The sequence below is a fragment of the Esox lucius genome, chromosome 17, assembly GCF_011004845.1.
Source record: "Esox lucius isolate fEsoLuc1 chromosome 17, fEsoLuc1.pri, whole genome shotgun sequence".
Lineage (NCBI taxonomy): Eukaryota > Metazoa > Chordata > Actinopteri > Esociformes > Esocidae > Esox > Esox lucius.
The window spans coordinates 29,013,316-29,029,688 of NC_047585.1; the positions used below are offsets into that span (position 1 = coordinate 29,013,316).

Consider the following 16,373-nt stretch of genomic DNA (forward strand, 5'->3'; position numbering starts at 1 on the left):
ACTGCGGCGTATAGAACAGATTTTTTTCTATAGGGCAATATATATTTCATATGCATTGAGTTACATTGTGGCCAATGGGGTGGGTGGAGTAAAACACCAGCAACAATTATAAATACACAGTGCCCCTTGATTCTTTTGCAGATAAACACTCTATATAGTCTCCTAAACATTTCCTTCAATACATGCACTGCGGTGTATAAAATTGTTTTTTCTGTATGAGTCAATATGTATTTCATATCCATTAAGTTACATTGTGGAAAAAGAGGGTGTGGAAATATTGTGTTGCTAGATGTAGCACACCGTTCCCCATGATTAGATAGGTTTGTCTTACTCTACACATTCTCCTGGACATTTCCTACATTGCTTTCTCTGTGGAATATTCAATAGTTTATGAGCTATGAGCTATGTATTCCATATTCTGTCATTGGCATTGTCTCAATTTTACCCTTGGAACGTGTTTTAACACCCACTTTTTATTGAAATTACTCTTAAATATGATCATATTTGAATGGTTGTCAATGTTTTTAGAGGTACTCAAACCATTAATAAACTCAATTTATCTCCGTTTTTAAGTAATTTGTTAGTCTTTTATTTTGAAAAATTCCAGATTTTCGTGACCCCGAGGTGTTTCTTTAATGTTGCTCACAAGCCGCTGATGGTTCTGACAGCTCAAGTTGTAGATCTAGCAACTCACCTGGCTGTGGTAAGTAGCAAGTGCATATAGGTTTGCTAAATATTTAGCCAGCTAGCTATACATTTATGTCAGATATACAGAAGAGAGAAGCTAAATGTGACGTAGACTGTAAACTAGTTAGCTAATCTTTGAATGTCTTGCTAGCTGGCAGCTGCTTTTATGCCGGTTACAGTCCGGTACAATACTTAGTGCACACAAACACACCCACAAATTCAAGTTGGTACTGGACTTTGGATCAAGCTAAAGGATAGTTATCCAGCTCAAAAATTCCGTAGGTTTGTGAATGGATGGAAATCCAGTCAGGACAGCTATACTATTTAGTATACCAGACGTCTCGGTTTGCCCGGGATTGTCCCGGTTACAAGTTGGCTGTCCCGGGTCCCGACAAATATCTGTAAAACACTAAAATGTCCCGGGTTTCGACATTTACAACCAAATTGTCCCGGTTTTCACCACAATAATAATAATAAAACAATAATAGTCTAATAATAATACTCTAACAAACAAACAACTGCGTAGCAAAGCAACCACGGTCATCAAAGCTCAAAGCGCCCCTGTGCCACCAACCACAAGCACGCATGTTGACCACCATGCGTGCAGAAGCGCATACATGTGTGCATGCATTAACGTGCGGCTACACAAGGGTCCTGGTTTGGGGGTTTGAAAAATGTGGTCACCCTAATTTAGCACCCTCTCTCAGCCAATGCCTACCACACAGCCAGGTCAGTGACAACAAATATGTGATGCATATTAAAATTACTGCAATTTCCGAATTTGTTTTTTTATGTATGGTTAACAGTCTGGTGGTATCTGCAGTACAACCAACTAGTTATATATAGTTCCGGAAAAAATTGCACCTTTTTCTCTCCTTTCCTAAACATTTTAAAAGGTAAGTTTTGAGTGAGGAACAGAAGTTCAATTTACAGTGGTCCCTTCATTTTAATCCTTCTGTTCCTCGCTCAAAACCTTCCTTTTCGACTATTTTGTAAAAGAAAGAAAAAGGTGTGTGGTCTCTTATTTTTTTCCGGAGATGTGTATATGTGTAGGTATATGTGTATATATATATATTATTATTATTTATTTTTTTATTTATTTTATAGGGAGGGTTCTCATTGCTTCCTAGTTTCAGTTACATGGCTTCCTAGTGTCAGTTATTGTACAATGAATTGTGATCGGCTATCGACATCTTTAGTTGCACATGGTTACATTCCATATTTTCTCTTTACTTACAAACTGTGAAATTGAATGTGTACCTTGATATTAACAAACTTGTTAAAAATAGTTTTTCCTCATGGAAGCCCCACTTCAATTATTAAAAATGTCTGCAGAATGGGCTCGTGCTGCCACCGTGGACAGTGTTTTTGATAATCAAGTACACATCAGTTCTCAGGATTTTAAGTAGTCCATTTAGATTATTCACATGCCTTGGGTGACGGCCTGATGGGAAATGTGCTTTTGCCCTGACGGGAAACCTTTGAAAAGGCTTGTTTCCCCTCTACCTATATAACAATGCTCTAGTAAACTAGTACATATCGAATAATTGATTGAGGAGACAATTCTGTATTTGCAAAATAAGCTATTGGGATCCATGTAAACATCCATGAAATCATTATTACTGCGCAACAGTAATAATGACCAGATCTGTGCCCTGTAGAGTCATTATATTTACTGTGGGGAGAACCAGTATTTGAAACACTGCCGATTTTGCAGGTTTTCCCAACTGATGCTACATCTCTTCTTTTCCCCCTTCTCCCCTTCTCAATGCACATTTTTATGCGTTCCTGTGTATGTATTTAAATTCATGTATCATTGAGGAATAATAATATTAAAAAACTGCACCAACTTATGTCATCACCATTCTAAATGTAGTATCTGTCTTAACTGTTATTTGGGAATCTCATGTCCTGTAAAATATATTTTTCACATTTATTAAAAGCATTTCTTTCCTGGAAAATTTACTAAATTGATTGTATACATTGCTATGTTATCAGTTGAAATGGCAGTTGAGCATGAGTGACAGTAGAGGGTACATACAGCGATGAAGGACACTGTGTGGACGAAGATCTTCTGAATGACAGTCTTTCATTTGGAATTCCTCCGTGTGTGCTTTATAGGTAGTACAGTAGATTTAAAATGTCATTGATTATTGTATGAAACTTTATATTACATTGTAAAATACTTTTATGGTATGATTTCTCTACTTACAAATAGATTAAGTGGAAAATATAAACAGAAACATGTACCTATTTTACAAAAACAATGTACTGTGTAGTCAGAAAGAAAATGTTGCCCACGCCATAATTCAGATATAAAACATGTATTAACTCAAGTGTCGACAGCCGGCTGCCTTCATCTTAGTGTCTGACCAGACATTCTGACCATGACAACAATACATGTATATTAACAGTCTTTGCAACATTTCCTCTTTGCCTTTCGCTGTAGGGCTTTCTTGGGTGTTTAAAGAGAGGAATCAAGATATTTCAGTAAAAAGTTAGATTATTTTATAGTAATGGTTGTGTATTTATTATTTGTAGTTCTTTCATATTGCTGCAGCATACCTGTTAAGGCCTCTTCAGGGTGATCTTCTGAAGACAGAAGGTCCCTAGCAGGCAGGAAACAATTAAGCTTATCAAGTACGTCTTCCACCCACTGGCTTCTATCAGTGACAGTGGTTCCTGGGCTTGAGGCTTCATGTCCAAAGCTTCCTGGGTCAGCAGTTCCCATGTCAGAGGCTCCAGGGCCAGTGATTCCATGTCTAGTGGTTTCTGGGACAGAGTATTCTGGATCAGTGGTTCCATTTCCAATGGTTCCTGGATCACCTGGGTCAGGGTTTTCTTGGTCAGGGGTTTCTGGGATACCTGGGTCAGAGATTCCTTGGTCACCTGCGTCAGAGGTTCCTTGTTCACCTGGGTCAAAGGTAGTTGGGTCAGGAGTAGCTTGGTCAGAGGTAGCTGGGTCAAGGGTACCTGGGCTGGAGGTCTCTGGGCCAGTCGTGATTTTAGAAGATTAACTGAAGTCATGGTTTCAGCTGCTAGGGTCCCTAAAACAAAATCTTTTTTTTGCAGGGTTATTTGTGGGGAAAGCATTCTTGAGTCATAACTGTTTTCATTTCCTACCCAGAAGCTCCCTGGATTCCTCTTGGGGGGGGCTTTATTCTGGTAGTCAGGCCTATCAGTCTTTTAGAAAAATGATCCAGTACAGAGAGAATGTCCTCCTGGATGGCCAGATCCCAGACTCAAATCTTGGAGCAGTTCCTTGGTGGGGCCTGTGACAGTCTTCCAGCTGGGGGATAAATCAGGGCCACCTTGGTTCTCACCTGTTGGTGGTTATTTATCCCACACATCCAATGAGGCCTGGTCTGTGGCTGGACCACACTGGGTTTTTGGAGAGGCTCCTGCTGTACCACACTGTGTGTACGGAGAGGCTTCTGCACCACCAAAGGTGTTGGGAGAGGTTCCTTCTGGACCACCCCAGTTGTTGGGAAAGGTTCCTGTACCACCCCAGGTGTTGGTAGAGGTTCCTGCTGGACCACCCCAAGTGTTGGGAGAGGTTCCTGCTGTACCTCCCCAGGTGTTGGGAGAGGTTCCTGCTGTACCACCCCAGGTGTTGGGAGAGGTTCCTGCTGTACCACACCAGGTGTTGGGAGAGGTTCCTGCTGTACCACACCAGGTGTTGGGAGAGGTTCCTGCTGTACCACGCTGGGTGTTGGGAGAGGTTTCTGGGCACCAGTTGCGAATGTTTCCTGGGCCTCTTTGGTCCTCTGGCTGTTTAATAATCTTGTGGTGATCTTGGCTGCGGTCTCTGAAAGCTCAAGAACAAGATGGCCCAGGTCAGTAAAGAAGTTCCCCTGGAGGGGTGGGGTGCTGGCCCATTGTTTGGGTACCATTGGTGGCATCAAGTTGTCCTGGAAGTCCTGAAGATTTTCAAACTTGATGACCGTCACCATGGCCAGGAGGCAAAATGCAGTAAATAATCTGGAAGTCATTATTAAAGCAGCAGCCAATTCGTGTAGAGAAAGTTGAGTTCTGAGTCTTTTTTTCTGCCAGATTACTTTATTGTCATGTTTAATGGAATGTTTCTTTATGTTGTCACAAATGGCACATTATCTGTGGTCTTGAATGGTGAGAATTAGAATTCTAATTTCAAATTGTGCAAGGAGATTAAATGAAAGTCTGTGACATCATCAACAAATCGTGGACTGAAATGAATGCAAATAACTTTAGCAAGTTAATTTCATTTGCATACTATTTTGTCTTTTAGACATTGTCACATCATTTGAAGCCTTGTTAGCTACTCCAAAGAGCACACCTGGCATGAAATGAACCAATGAGTGCCCTTTCACTAAAACATTGTTCAGTGCTCGCAATGCAATTACATTTATATAACACTTTCTAATACTAGACTACTCTATGCAACTTTTACACAGATGTTATATGCACGCATTTGTGAATTTAAACAAAATAACTTTACACCAGTCTGCAGTAAATAGTTCTCTGTCTGTTTTCCTAAAGCCTCTGAGGTAAAATCAAATTCCCAATATTTAATGTGTAATCTTACTGGTATGTATTATAGTAATAATTGAAGGAGCTTATACAGCCATTGTCATAGAATCTCTAAGAGCTTCAAGAACATAAAACAAACCACAATACATCATGAGAGGACCACTGATAAATACTGTCTACTGTAACTGGCTACAAATTGTAGTAGCTGTATCTTATATTCTTCTCATGCTTCAGGTAAAAGCAGTAGAAACAAAATGACAATCTAAATGTGCATAACTGATACTGGATGCTTTGAGGAACCTGATATTAAGAAGCCCTGATGGATCAGAGTTCTAAGTATATTACTGTGCCCTTTAGCCCATATGTACTATGCATGTCACCAATTACATTTCCCAAACAGTACACCCTGTCTAGTTCAGTGCAGTATGTACCATATTTAATGCAGCCTAATGCAGCCAGTTCTACTGGATATCAGTTTATCAAAACAGTGTAGTCAAGGCAATCAAATGTCAAAAGTCAATGAAACTAAATTGGGCTGGATGCCCCTGATTCTCTGAGCAATAATGCTTCCTTCTTCTGGCAGATCAGGTATGGGGGAACCAAGACTTTCCCAATTGTGAAATGCTACAGTTTTCAAATGTAAACGCACATATGCACAACAGAGTCAGAGAGACTGAGACTGAGATTTATAAAAGACCATCACCAGATTCACAGGGATCAGCCTTTCTATCAGAGAATTCTGCCAGAGAATATTCAGGCAAACGGTCTGTAAGTGAGCTGAAATACAGCTGGTTTCTGCAGCATGACAGTGATACGAGAAACACAAGAAGGTACAGTGTAAATATGGATGCTTGAAGAACCGAGATTTTAAAGTGATGCAATGGCCTAGTCAAATTCCAAGCCACAGTGTACCACATCTCCTTCGTCTTCATAGGCCTTGTTTTTGTGCGTTTATTTATTTTAATTACTTTAATTTTTAACATCTATTTTCTATGGATGTACTTGGCTCTTTTTCCACAAGGGATGTTGTACTGATGGCCCAAGTGTTTTTGACAGTAAGCAAGAATGTGGTGCGAGAGCTGCCTCTTGGCACTATTCCTAGCAAAAATAAACACATATCCCCGTGCACCCAAGTCATTTTGCTAGCGGATTAGCAGTTCTCAAAAAAAATTAGTAAGTAGCTAAAAATATATGGCTAGCTTTTCTAATTCATACTAGGTTTTTGATTTAGTTTGCTCTTAAACATTTTTCTATTCCAAAAATGTTGCTTTTCAGGCAATCATTTTGGAGTAGCGTAGCCAATGCTATTTAGTGCTTACTATGTGTTTTTCTTTGCAGGTACTGGGCATAGAGAAATAATGGCACCGAAAAGAAGGGCTACCTCAACCACTAAAGTGGATCAAAAGAAGGTGAAGCAAGAGCCCGACACACCAAAGGATGCCTTTACCTCTGCCAAAGAGGCTCTGAAGGCTGCAGGGCCCCAGGTCCAGGGGAAAAGGAAGGCTGATGAGCATTGCTGCCTGTCAGAGCAGCATTCAGGAGTGGTAAGTTGGACACCATGCCCATATCCAGGCAAGACTGACCCACCATACCACCTACCAGACCAATGTATGCTGCATTAAGGCTGCATCCTTATTTCATGGTTATGGGTATAGTCCTCAGTACTTGCCAAAATTAATTAAAGGGTTTATCTACTTGAGTTAATTATTCTTTAAAACTAAAATTAGCATTTTGTAATTTTGCCGTTACAAGTCTGTAGATGCATTCACACGTTTCCTCTTCCTCTCCTCTACTGTGCCCCTGCACTACAACCAGACTTCTGTAAAATTATGAGATCCCAGCAGGCGACAACAGCCCAATGAAACACATTGGGCGTCATCCTCTTTGCTGTGGCTGCTATACTCAAGCGTTGGCGTAGAGGCATGAAGTTAGCTAGCTTTGTTGATATCAGTGTGTTTTTATTAAATGGATTTGATTATTAATATTCAAAAACACGCACCGCTTATTACTTTTGGTAGCTGAGTAAACATTGAAGGCTACAGTATCATCCCAGACACTTGGTGTGGTGTTAACATGTGTGGACTGATATGCGTGCATACTACTAATTACTTTTAGTCATTAGGCAAAATGGGCTACAGATCATGAATCATAAATGTTTGCTACTGCTATTGGGTAAACATCTACATGACTATTAGTTTTGCAGGCAGACAAATGATTTTCAGGCAGGGAAAACACGTTGCCTATTCTCTGGACTGGAAACATTAGCTGAATACACAGATGTTATTGGTGTGTGATAGATTGCTTCATTGGACAATTCTATGTGAATTGGGCCGTTGCAGAAAAAAATCTGAGGACTACATTCTCTAGTTGGTGCTCACACACACACACACACACACACACACTCTCTTTCTCTCTCTCACATCTACACCCAATGTTGTTGTATCCCCCTCTGCACTCTCATGTAAATAGTAATGCTAACGTGTTTTTCATATTTATATCCTGTTACTTAATTGTGTTTTTGTACTGTGTTGCTCAAAACACACATGGCAGGAGCAGTATGCTGCCCTATTAAAGTGTAATTTGTTACATTTAATGATGTGATTTAATTATTGAAGTGGTATCAGAACATTACATTTAGGTTTTTCCTCTAAATCTAAACCTAAAAAAATAGTTGGGAAAAACATTTAACATATTTTATAGAGCAGTGCTTTCTTAAGGACCCTATAGACATGTTCCTGGGGAGAGGGTGTCTCCTTGTTCTAGAGGTTGAACTTTGCTTTTTTATAATGCAGGGTACACTCCCTGAAGATACATGACACAATTAGTGTGTAAGATCACTCCTCTCTTGAACAAGGAGAGTTGAAGTTCTAGCTATTTTAAGACTGTGTTGGTGTTGCTCATTCTCAGAACTAAGTAGAGTGGATTATCAACATTTAAAGCAGCTTTCCCATAACTTAATCAAACCTTATCGTATTATTTTTTATATACCATTACAAAGCTCTGAATCTGGACCTTTATAAAATGTAATAAAAAGCAATAAGCCCCGTTCAGGAATTCTGTCACATATGCGGCAGAATCTGAGAAAATGTAGGTACTTGACTCAATAGTTGGTTTGATCTGTCTTGCAAGTAAATAAGACAGACTTTTGTGTATCACAATGAGTGTGCCCATATAGCTTAGGCTGTTTATTTCTAATGATGTTCCTGCTTATTCTCCCACAGGTTTATGAAGATTATGACTGCATGTTAAATCAGACCAACATTGGAAATAACAACAACAAGTTTTATGTTATTCAAGTGTTGCATATACGTGCCTCTTACTACTGTTGGACCAGATGGGGGAGAGTGGTGAGCTGAATTTCAAAGTTAACATGTTAAATTACCACACATCCCTGTGTATATTTAGAAAAAATATAACATTTTAGTTATTTTAAAATATTAAACTTGCCATTTTAAACATTCAGTTAAGCTTAACCTCATCTTAACAGGGAGAAACAGGCAAATGGAACCTGTCACAACCCTCCGACAGCCCTGACAAAGCCATCAAAGAGTTTGAGAAGAAGTTCAAAGACAAGACAAAGAACAGCTGGAAGGAGCGGGAGAACTTTGTGTCTCACCCTGGGAAGTACACCCTCATAGAGGTGGATGGGGACCAGGATGCAGAGGTCAAGGTAACAGTTGTACCTGGCTTAATGCCTGATGACAGCACTGTGTCTCGAATTGCATTGTGTGGAAGCTATTTCCATGGCAAAGGGCTGGTATTGCACAGGTACTGCCTGGCAGAGTGTAAACCCAGTCCTCTAAGAGACCTCGGACTCATCCAAAGACTTGACTGAGATATGTGTTGCAACAAGCGCATATTACATCTGTTTGTTTTTTTAGAACAGTTTGGCATAACATCAGGTAGAGAGTTTTACCTGGCTAGCAGGAGGAGAACCCTGGATCGTGCCGTCACTTGGGGACTGAAAAAGAAGGATGGTTTAAAATGGTGATGGGGATCTGAAACTAACTCACATCAGGCTTCACTATCCAAGTAGTTCCTTTCCAATGTTGTCAGAATAGAATATGCCTTTGCATTGTTCTAAGGCAGAGAACACAGCATAAGGCACAGCTTATAGGCCTGGTGTTTTCATTGAATATATACGTTTTATGTTTTGGGGTTCTCGGAACCGAAGGCCCCCCGACTGAGAGTTTGGTAAAAATGTAATGCCTTTACCGCACTAACAGATAAATCATGGCTTTGCTTTGTGCTCTCTTATGGCTTTTGCAGGTGGATATTGTTGACGGCAGCATTACCAAGAGGCCTAAAAACATTCTGCCCTGCACCCTGGACAACCCCACACAAAAGCTCATCCAACTCATCTTCAGCAATGACATGTTTAAAGAGGCAATGGAGTGCATGAACCTGGGTGGGTGCTGGTCATAGTCCAACATACCTGCTTAAACACCAAAGCAGGGAAATCGTCTATTCAGTACACTTGGGAGGGGTCGGATTTGTCTATGTACACATTCAATTATATAACATATCTGTTGTGAGGTCAGAAGAATGGTGCATATTTGGCTGCTAAACCAAAGTGAGCCCAGGGCTTTGTTCTAAATTTCAGATCCCAAATAATTAATTACAGATATGATAGTGTAAAGCTCCATGTCAAAGGCATACAAATACACAGTCTGTCACATTAATGATATACCAGGTTGTAAAAATCCACTGGCCACCTTTGTGAATTTCTAGTTTACTTGCTTTTGAGTGAGCAATTACCCTTTTAAATACTCATTTAATTTACAACCCAGTTTCCAAAAAAGTTGGGATTCTGTGTAAAATGTAAAGAAAAACAGAATGCAATGATGCATGGTGCAAATCATTTAAACCCTATATTCAATAGAAAATGGTACAAACACAACATGAGAAATTTTATTGTTTCTTGAAAAATACATGCCCACTTTGAATTTGATGCCAGCAGAACAGCAAAAAGCTGAACCAGGCTTGCCTGGTTTCTTGTTTTAAAAGAAGAGGTTATGCAACACAGTGGTAAAGATGCCCCTGTCCCAACTGTTTTGAAGCGTGTTGCTGGCATCTAATTCAAAATAAGCATGTCTTTTTCCAAAGACTATGACATTTCTCCGTTTTAACATTCGATTTGTTGTCTTCTGTACTATTTTCAGTTAAATATAGGGATAAATATGGGGGGGTAGTTTGTGTTTCATTTCTGAAGTATATAAAAAACACACTTGTTTAAGATCTGGCACCATAAAAATATGTTGTAAAACAATGCAATACATTTAGAAAATCTGCAAGGGGACAAATACTTTCGCTGCCCTTTACTTGAGTAATGAATCTAATATGTTAATGTATTCATTTCTGGTTGAAGTGTATTCCAATATAGGGAGTTCCTAACTGGCTACCAATGAAGAGGAAATCAGTCAACATAGGCCTAAATATACAGTAGAAATAGTACAGTTGTCTAACATTTGAACCCAGACAGATTTCATGTGTATATACTAATCTCTCTGCTTGTCACTCACTATGGGTCTTCCAGACATAAAGAAGATGCCTTTGGGGAAGCTGAGCAAGCTGCAGATTGCTAAGGGCTTTGAGGTGCTGGAGGAGATTGATGGAGCCATGAAAGAACGCAAGACCAGCAGGACCAAATTGGAAGAGCTATCCTCCAAGTTTTTCACCACTATCCCACACAACTTTGGGCGTAACCGGCCCCCGGTCATTGACAGCTCTGAGATTGTGGATAAGAAGAAGGAGATGCTTCTGGTAAAATCTGCCTTATCAATGACTAATATAAGTTTGATAAAAATCCCTTTTTTCCCTTGCAACGGGAACAAGCAAAAAAACTTGAGGTGACTTTCTTACCCCACATGTGAATTATGATTAGTTTCTCAATAATTGTTTGTTTAAGAATTCAGTGTTACAGAATGTTAAAAAAAATTCTAAATGCAGCTCAGGCCTGAGTAAGTAAAAGTCCAGGAAAACACATCTGGCCCTGTCCATGATGAGTCTTGTCCCGGCGTGACTACATCTCTTCCTCTGCAGGTGCTGGCTGATATAGAGATTGCCCAGAACCTGAAAGCTGAGACTGAAAAATTCCAGGAGGAGATGGAGGTGGAGAAAGTACCTCATCCACTGGACCAGAACTATCTGTCTCTCAACTGCAAACTCGGTCTACTACAAAGAGATACTCAGGAATTTAAGGTATTAGTGCTTCTCTACTCCGTGATACCAGCCAGGTTTCCATCCACGGTTATCATTTCAGTAAAAGAAAACGTGGGAGTCATGTCATTTATTCTGTTAATTCCGCTATGACTCCGTAGCATACTATTTATTACCTCCTACACCTGAAATATTCACTTCACCCAACTAGTACAGTATAATTGAATAGTGAACAGTGTTTAATTGAGATTCTCTGCCATAGATTTAAAACACAACATTTTGACATTACATGAAACAAATCTGAAATAAAACGTAAATTTTTTGGACATTAATTAGAATTACAAGTATTTTGCGTAGGTCTCTACCAGTTTTGCACAACCGTTTCTTGCAGAGTTTTACATTTTCTAAAATAGGATGGGCACCATGCTAAACAGCATCATTCAATTTAGGCCTCACTGTCACTGTCTGGACTTTGACTGGGCCATTTGAGGACAATCAGTTTTGTTTTTTTAAACCACCCCAATGTATCCTTGCCTGTCTGTTGGCTCCATCTATCTTGTCCTTATGCCTAACAAGTTTGGCGGTCCCCACCGATTAAAAGCATTCCAATAACATGATGCTGACATCACAATGCTTTATAATGGGGATGGTGTTCTCAGGTTGATGAGTTGGCTTTGTGTCATGTTACATCACAACAAGCTGGTTTTTAGTCTGTTTTGTGGAAACAAGCCACTGGTGGGAAACATTGTATATGTTAATGGATATTTTAGAATGGTCATATTTAGTGGCATAAGTCCTATATAATTTAGCATGTTTATGGTGACAAAACATGCAATTGCCTTTGTAGTCGGACATTATTGTTCAGCTTCCATTGGATTTCCATTCTTGTTTCATTAAAGGTAATTGAGAGCTACTTGAAGGCCACTGCACACAGTCACAGCCAGCCCAAGATTGTTGATGTCTGGGAGGTGGACAGAGAGACAGAGGTGGGTAATATAGGACACAACTGATGTCAATGCATAATAATCCTGTTTACATGTAATAAGGCATGAATGTTGTATTAATGAATGACTTATTTCTTATCAGGTTGTAATGAATGTAAGTATACAGGTGCATCTCCAAAAAAATATATATTGTGGAAAAGTAATTTTTTTCTCCCAAATTCAAATCAAAAAGTGACACCTTCAAATATTCTAAATTCATTACACACAAAGTGAAACACTTCAAGCCTTTTTTTGTTTGAGGATTACGGCTTGCAGCTCATAGAAATCAAAAATCCAGTATCTCAAAATATTACAATAAAAAATGTTCAATGCAGAAATGTCGACCTGAGAAGAGCTCTAATCAGCTAACTAACTCCCTGAGCCTTCAGTGCACACAACCACAATCATGGGGAAGACTGCTGAGTTGACAGTTGTCCAGAAGACACTCACTGACACCCTCCACGACGAAAGTAAGCCACAGAAGGTCATTGCTGAAAGGGCTGTCTGTTTGCAGGGTGCTGTATCAAAGCATATTCATGGAAAGTTGTCTGGAAGGGAAAAGTGTGGTAGGAAAAGGTGCACAAGCAACAGGGATGAGCGCAGCCTTGAGAGGATTGTCACGCAAAGCCGATTCAAGAACTTGGGGGAGCTTCACAAGGAGTGGACTGAGGCTGGAGTCAGTGCATCAAGAGCCACCACGCACAGACGTGTCCAGGAAATAGGCTAAACGTGTTGCCTTCCTAGTGTCAAGCCACTCCTGAACTAGAGTCAGCATCAGAAGCATCTTACCTGGGCGATAGAAAAAAAGAACGGGACCGTTGCTCAGTGGTCCAAAGTCCTCTCTTCAGATGAAAGTACATTTGGTCCCAGAGTCTAGAGGAAGAGTGCAGAGGCACAGAATCCAAGTTGCTTTAAGTCCAGTGTGAAGTTTCCACTGTCAGTGATGATTTTGGTGTGCCATGTCATCTGCTGGTGTTGGTCCAATGTGTTTCATAAAGTCTAGGAGTCAATGCAGGAGATTTTAGAGCGCTTTTATTTGCTTTATAGAGATGCTGATTTCCTTTACCAGCAGGACATGGCACCTGCTCACAGTGCCAAAACGACTGGTAACTGGTTTGCTACCCATGGTATTACTTTGCTTGTTTGGCCAGCCAACTCGCCTGACCTGTATTATCAAGAGCAAAATGAGGTGCACCAGACCCAACAACACAGATGAGCTTAAGGCCACTATCAGTGCAAACTGGGCTTCCATAACACCTCAGCAGTGCCACAGGCTGATTGCCTTCATGCCACGCCACATTGATGCAGTAATTTGTGCAAAAGGAGACCCAACCAAGTATTGAGTTCATTAATTAACATACTTAGGAAACCTTTTCAGGTGTTTTGAGTTCATTAGCTGATTCATAAGCTGTAATCGTCAAGATTGGAACAAAAAAGGCTTGAAATGTTTCACTTGAATTACGGGGGAAAATGTACATTGCCCTAATATTCTATGTTTTCTGAGATGCACCTGTATAATCAGTGTGTTTGGGGATTGTTTGGGGTAGGCAGAGAGGTTCAGGGAGAACGATCACCTGGACAACCGGCGTCTGTTGTGGCACGGTACCAACGTGGCGGTGGTGGCAGCCATCTTGAAGGGCGGCCTGCGGATTATGCCCCAGTCAGGGGGCCGCGTGGGCAGGGGGATCTACTTTGCCTCTGAGAACAGCAAGTCTTCAGCATACGGTCAGGCTTTAAGCATTATATAGAGAAGTATGCTACAGAGGTGTGTGTTTAAAAGGAGAGTTTTAACCGTTGTGTTTCTGTCCCCTGTGTAGTGCATACTTCAAAAAGCACAGGTGTGATGTTTTTGAACGAGGTGGCATTAGGGAAGGAGTACACCATCACCAAGGACGACAGCTCCCTGACGAAGCCGCCTATAGGCTACGACAGCGTGGTGGCTCGAGGACAGGTGGAGCCAGGTACGTCACGTCACACCACTCACAGTTCAAAACATCTCTTGGTCAGAAAACACTCACCTTGGCCATGACCAGTCTGTCTCCCTTTACACTAAACAAGTAGTCACAGGAGTTTTAAAGATCTCCAGGCGGCAGCATCAGTACAGTATAATTGAATAGTGAACCCCTGTGTGTTTCAGATGTAGCGTTGTGTAGTGAACCCCTGTGGTTGTGTTTCAGATGTAGCGTTGTGTAGTGAACCCCTGTGGTTGTGTTTCAGATGTAGCGTTGTGTAGTGAACCCCTGTGGTTGTGTTTCAGATGTAGCGTTGTGTAGTGAACCCCTGTGGTTGTGTTTCAGATGTAACATTGTGTAGTGAACCCCTGTGGTTGTGTTTCAGATCCGTCCAGAGACATCATCCTGACTTTGGATGGTAAGAAGGTGGCTGTGCCTCAGGGTGAACCCATCAATCAGCCCCAGTACAAGGACAGCTACTTCTGCAATAGCGAGTACCTTGTCTACAGGGAGGACCAGTGTCGGATCCGCTACCTGCTAGAGCTCAAGTTTTAACTGGAGACAAGCTCCCTGCTGAGGCACTACTGCCTTCTACAGGAGAGGGTCTTCAGCTCCTTCTCCATGGTTGAGTATGAACCGTAGTGATGCAGGTTGTTGTTAGAGACTAATGTCACTGACTACCATGTTCTACCAACGTTCTGTTATATCCCATACTTATCTGTGCCTTATCCTATGCAGTAGCTTAACAGGCTATGAGTTAACCTTCCACGGTCAATTTTATAAGCCAGCTGTTGACGGTTTTCCTCGTACCTTCAAATTTGTTTTATTATTGTACTTTAAGACATAATTCAGGATTGTCAATGATGCCCTCTCTACCCACCCCAGCGATTTCTTGTCAATGCATGCGGTTTAAAGAAAGTGGTGTTTTAGGAAGTGGAAGTGGTAGTGCATTGACTGGGAGTTATCATTGGCTCATAGAACTGCCTCTAAAGTCCTTCATTTTGCACACAGACATATAGTTACACATGGTATCCATACAATAATTTGACTATGGGAAAGTAGGCTTATGATTGTATGACAAGGCCTTTTCAATTATACAGTTTTTTGTTGTTAGAGGGATATTCAGTTCACCAATACTACATGCTAAGTGTGAATACTGTTCGTTTATTAATACACAGCAGCACCTACCTATATTTTCTGCACTATATCTGTTAAATGTAGATATTTTCTACTCTACTCTAAAAATACTGTCTATATTCACGCGCCATAGATGGGCAAAATGTATTGTACGTTTCTGTATCAAAAATGATGCATGCAACAGAAGTCAATGCACTAGAAATGTGCTGTATAGGCATGAAGAGAAAGTTCTGATGAAGGGGATTGATTGCAAGGAGGATTGCTGTGTTCTGTTTATGTATAAAGAACTTTGGAATTGGTAGCATTGTTTTATGGAGATCATGCAGCTTTGTCAATGTAGAATCCCGTGACCATGTCATTGTGTTACCTAGCAAGCCTCCCAAAGTGCCTTTGGTTTTGATCAATGTGCTTTTTTGAGTATTTGGAGTGTCACATTCCTGGCCTGATTCCATGATCAGTTCTGCCTTCAAGCCCAATCGGGAACCCCCAACACGTAAACAATTTTGTATAAGTTTGGTTAAAAGTCAAAAGTCAACTGGACCTTGGGACCATCTGGCAATTAGGTGAATGTAACATTTAATTACATTTGTTTTCTCAAGGGTTATCTGATTCATTACTGACTCTTGTCAGCTTGTTTATTCCCTACATCTTTCCTTTTGCTTTGTCATTTGAATGTAATCTGAATGTAACTGAGCTTTTTGCACCTGATCTACTTACTAGATTTCATGATACAAGCTCAATAAACTAAATGACACTTAAGCTTGTTGTCCAATCTCTTTTTGTCTTTTAGGACTGACTACATTTATTTGGTTGTTTGGTAAATAGGCTGTTGGTGGCCAGATATTTTGATAATTGTAATGTTTTATTTCGGAGACAGCTTTCTGATTTTCATCTGTCTTAGGACTAATTTATTGCATTTCAGAAAAACAATTTGAATTTCATAACC

The 16,373-nt window shown here is 40.5% G+C and overlaps 1 protein-coding gene across 2 annotated transcripts; it reads left to right on the forward strand.

Annotated features, from left to right (window-relative positions):
* The first annotated feature begins 625 nt into the window (after nt 1–625).
* On the forward strand, nt 626–16,186 carry LOC105008840 (protein mono-ADP-ribosyltransferase PARP3). 2 transcript variants are annotated; one of them, XM_010868206.3, is made up of 11 exons: nt 626–703; nt 6,535–6,740; nt 8,418–8,543; nt 8,684–8,866; nt 9,466–9,604; nt 10,733–10,959; nt 11,239–11,397; nt 12,255–12,341; nt 13,886–14,063; nt 14,156–14,299; nt 14,676–16,186. In XM_010868206.3, the coding sequence occupies exons 2-11, from the start codon at nt 6,555–6,557 to the stop codon at nt 14,843–14,845; spliced, it is 1,599 nt and encodes a 532-aa protein (XP_010866508.2). In that variant the 5' UTR covers nt 626–703; nt 6,535–6,554; the 3' UTR covers nt 14,846–16,186. The 2 variants fall into 2 exon arrangements, with proteins under 2 accessions (XP_010866508.2, XP_034142896.1); XM_034287005.1 differs by lacking the exon at nt 626–703 and adding an exon at nt 2,686–2,808.
* Nucleotides 16,187–16,373: the final 187 nt, after the last annotated feature.

Excerpts from the sequence above, each read along its gene's own strand:
- LOC105008840 (XM_034287005.1), top strand. The coding sequence starts at position 2,766 with ATGACAGTCTTTCATTTGGAATTCCTCCGTGTGTGCTTTATAG. Across the intron at positions 2,809-6,534 it reads CCTCCGTGTGTGCTTTATAG|GTACTGGGCATAGAGAAATA; the intron begins GTAGTACAGTAG and ends TTTTCTTTGCAG. Across the intron at positions 14,064-14,155 it reads CAGCAAGTCTTCAGCATACG|TGCATACTTCAAAAAGCACA; the intron begins GTCAGGCTTTAA and ends TCCCCTGTGTAG.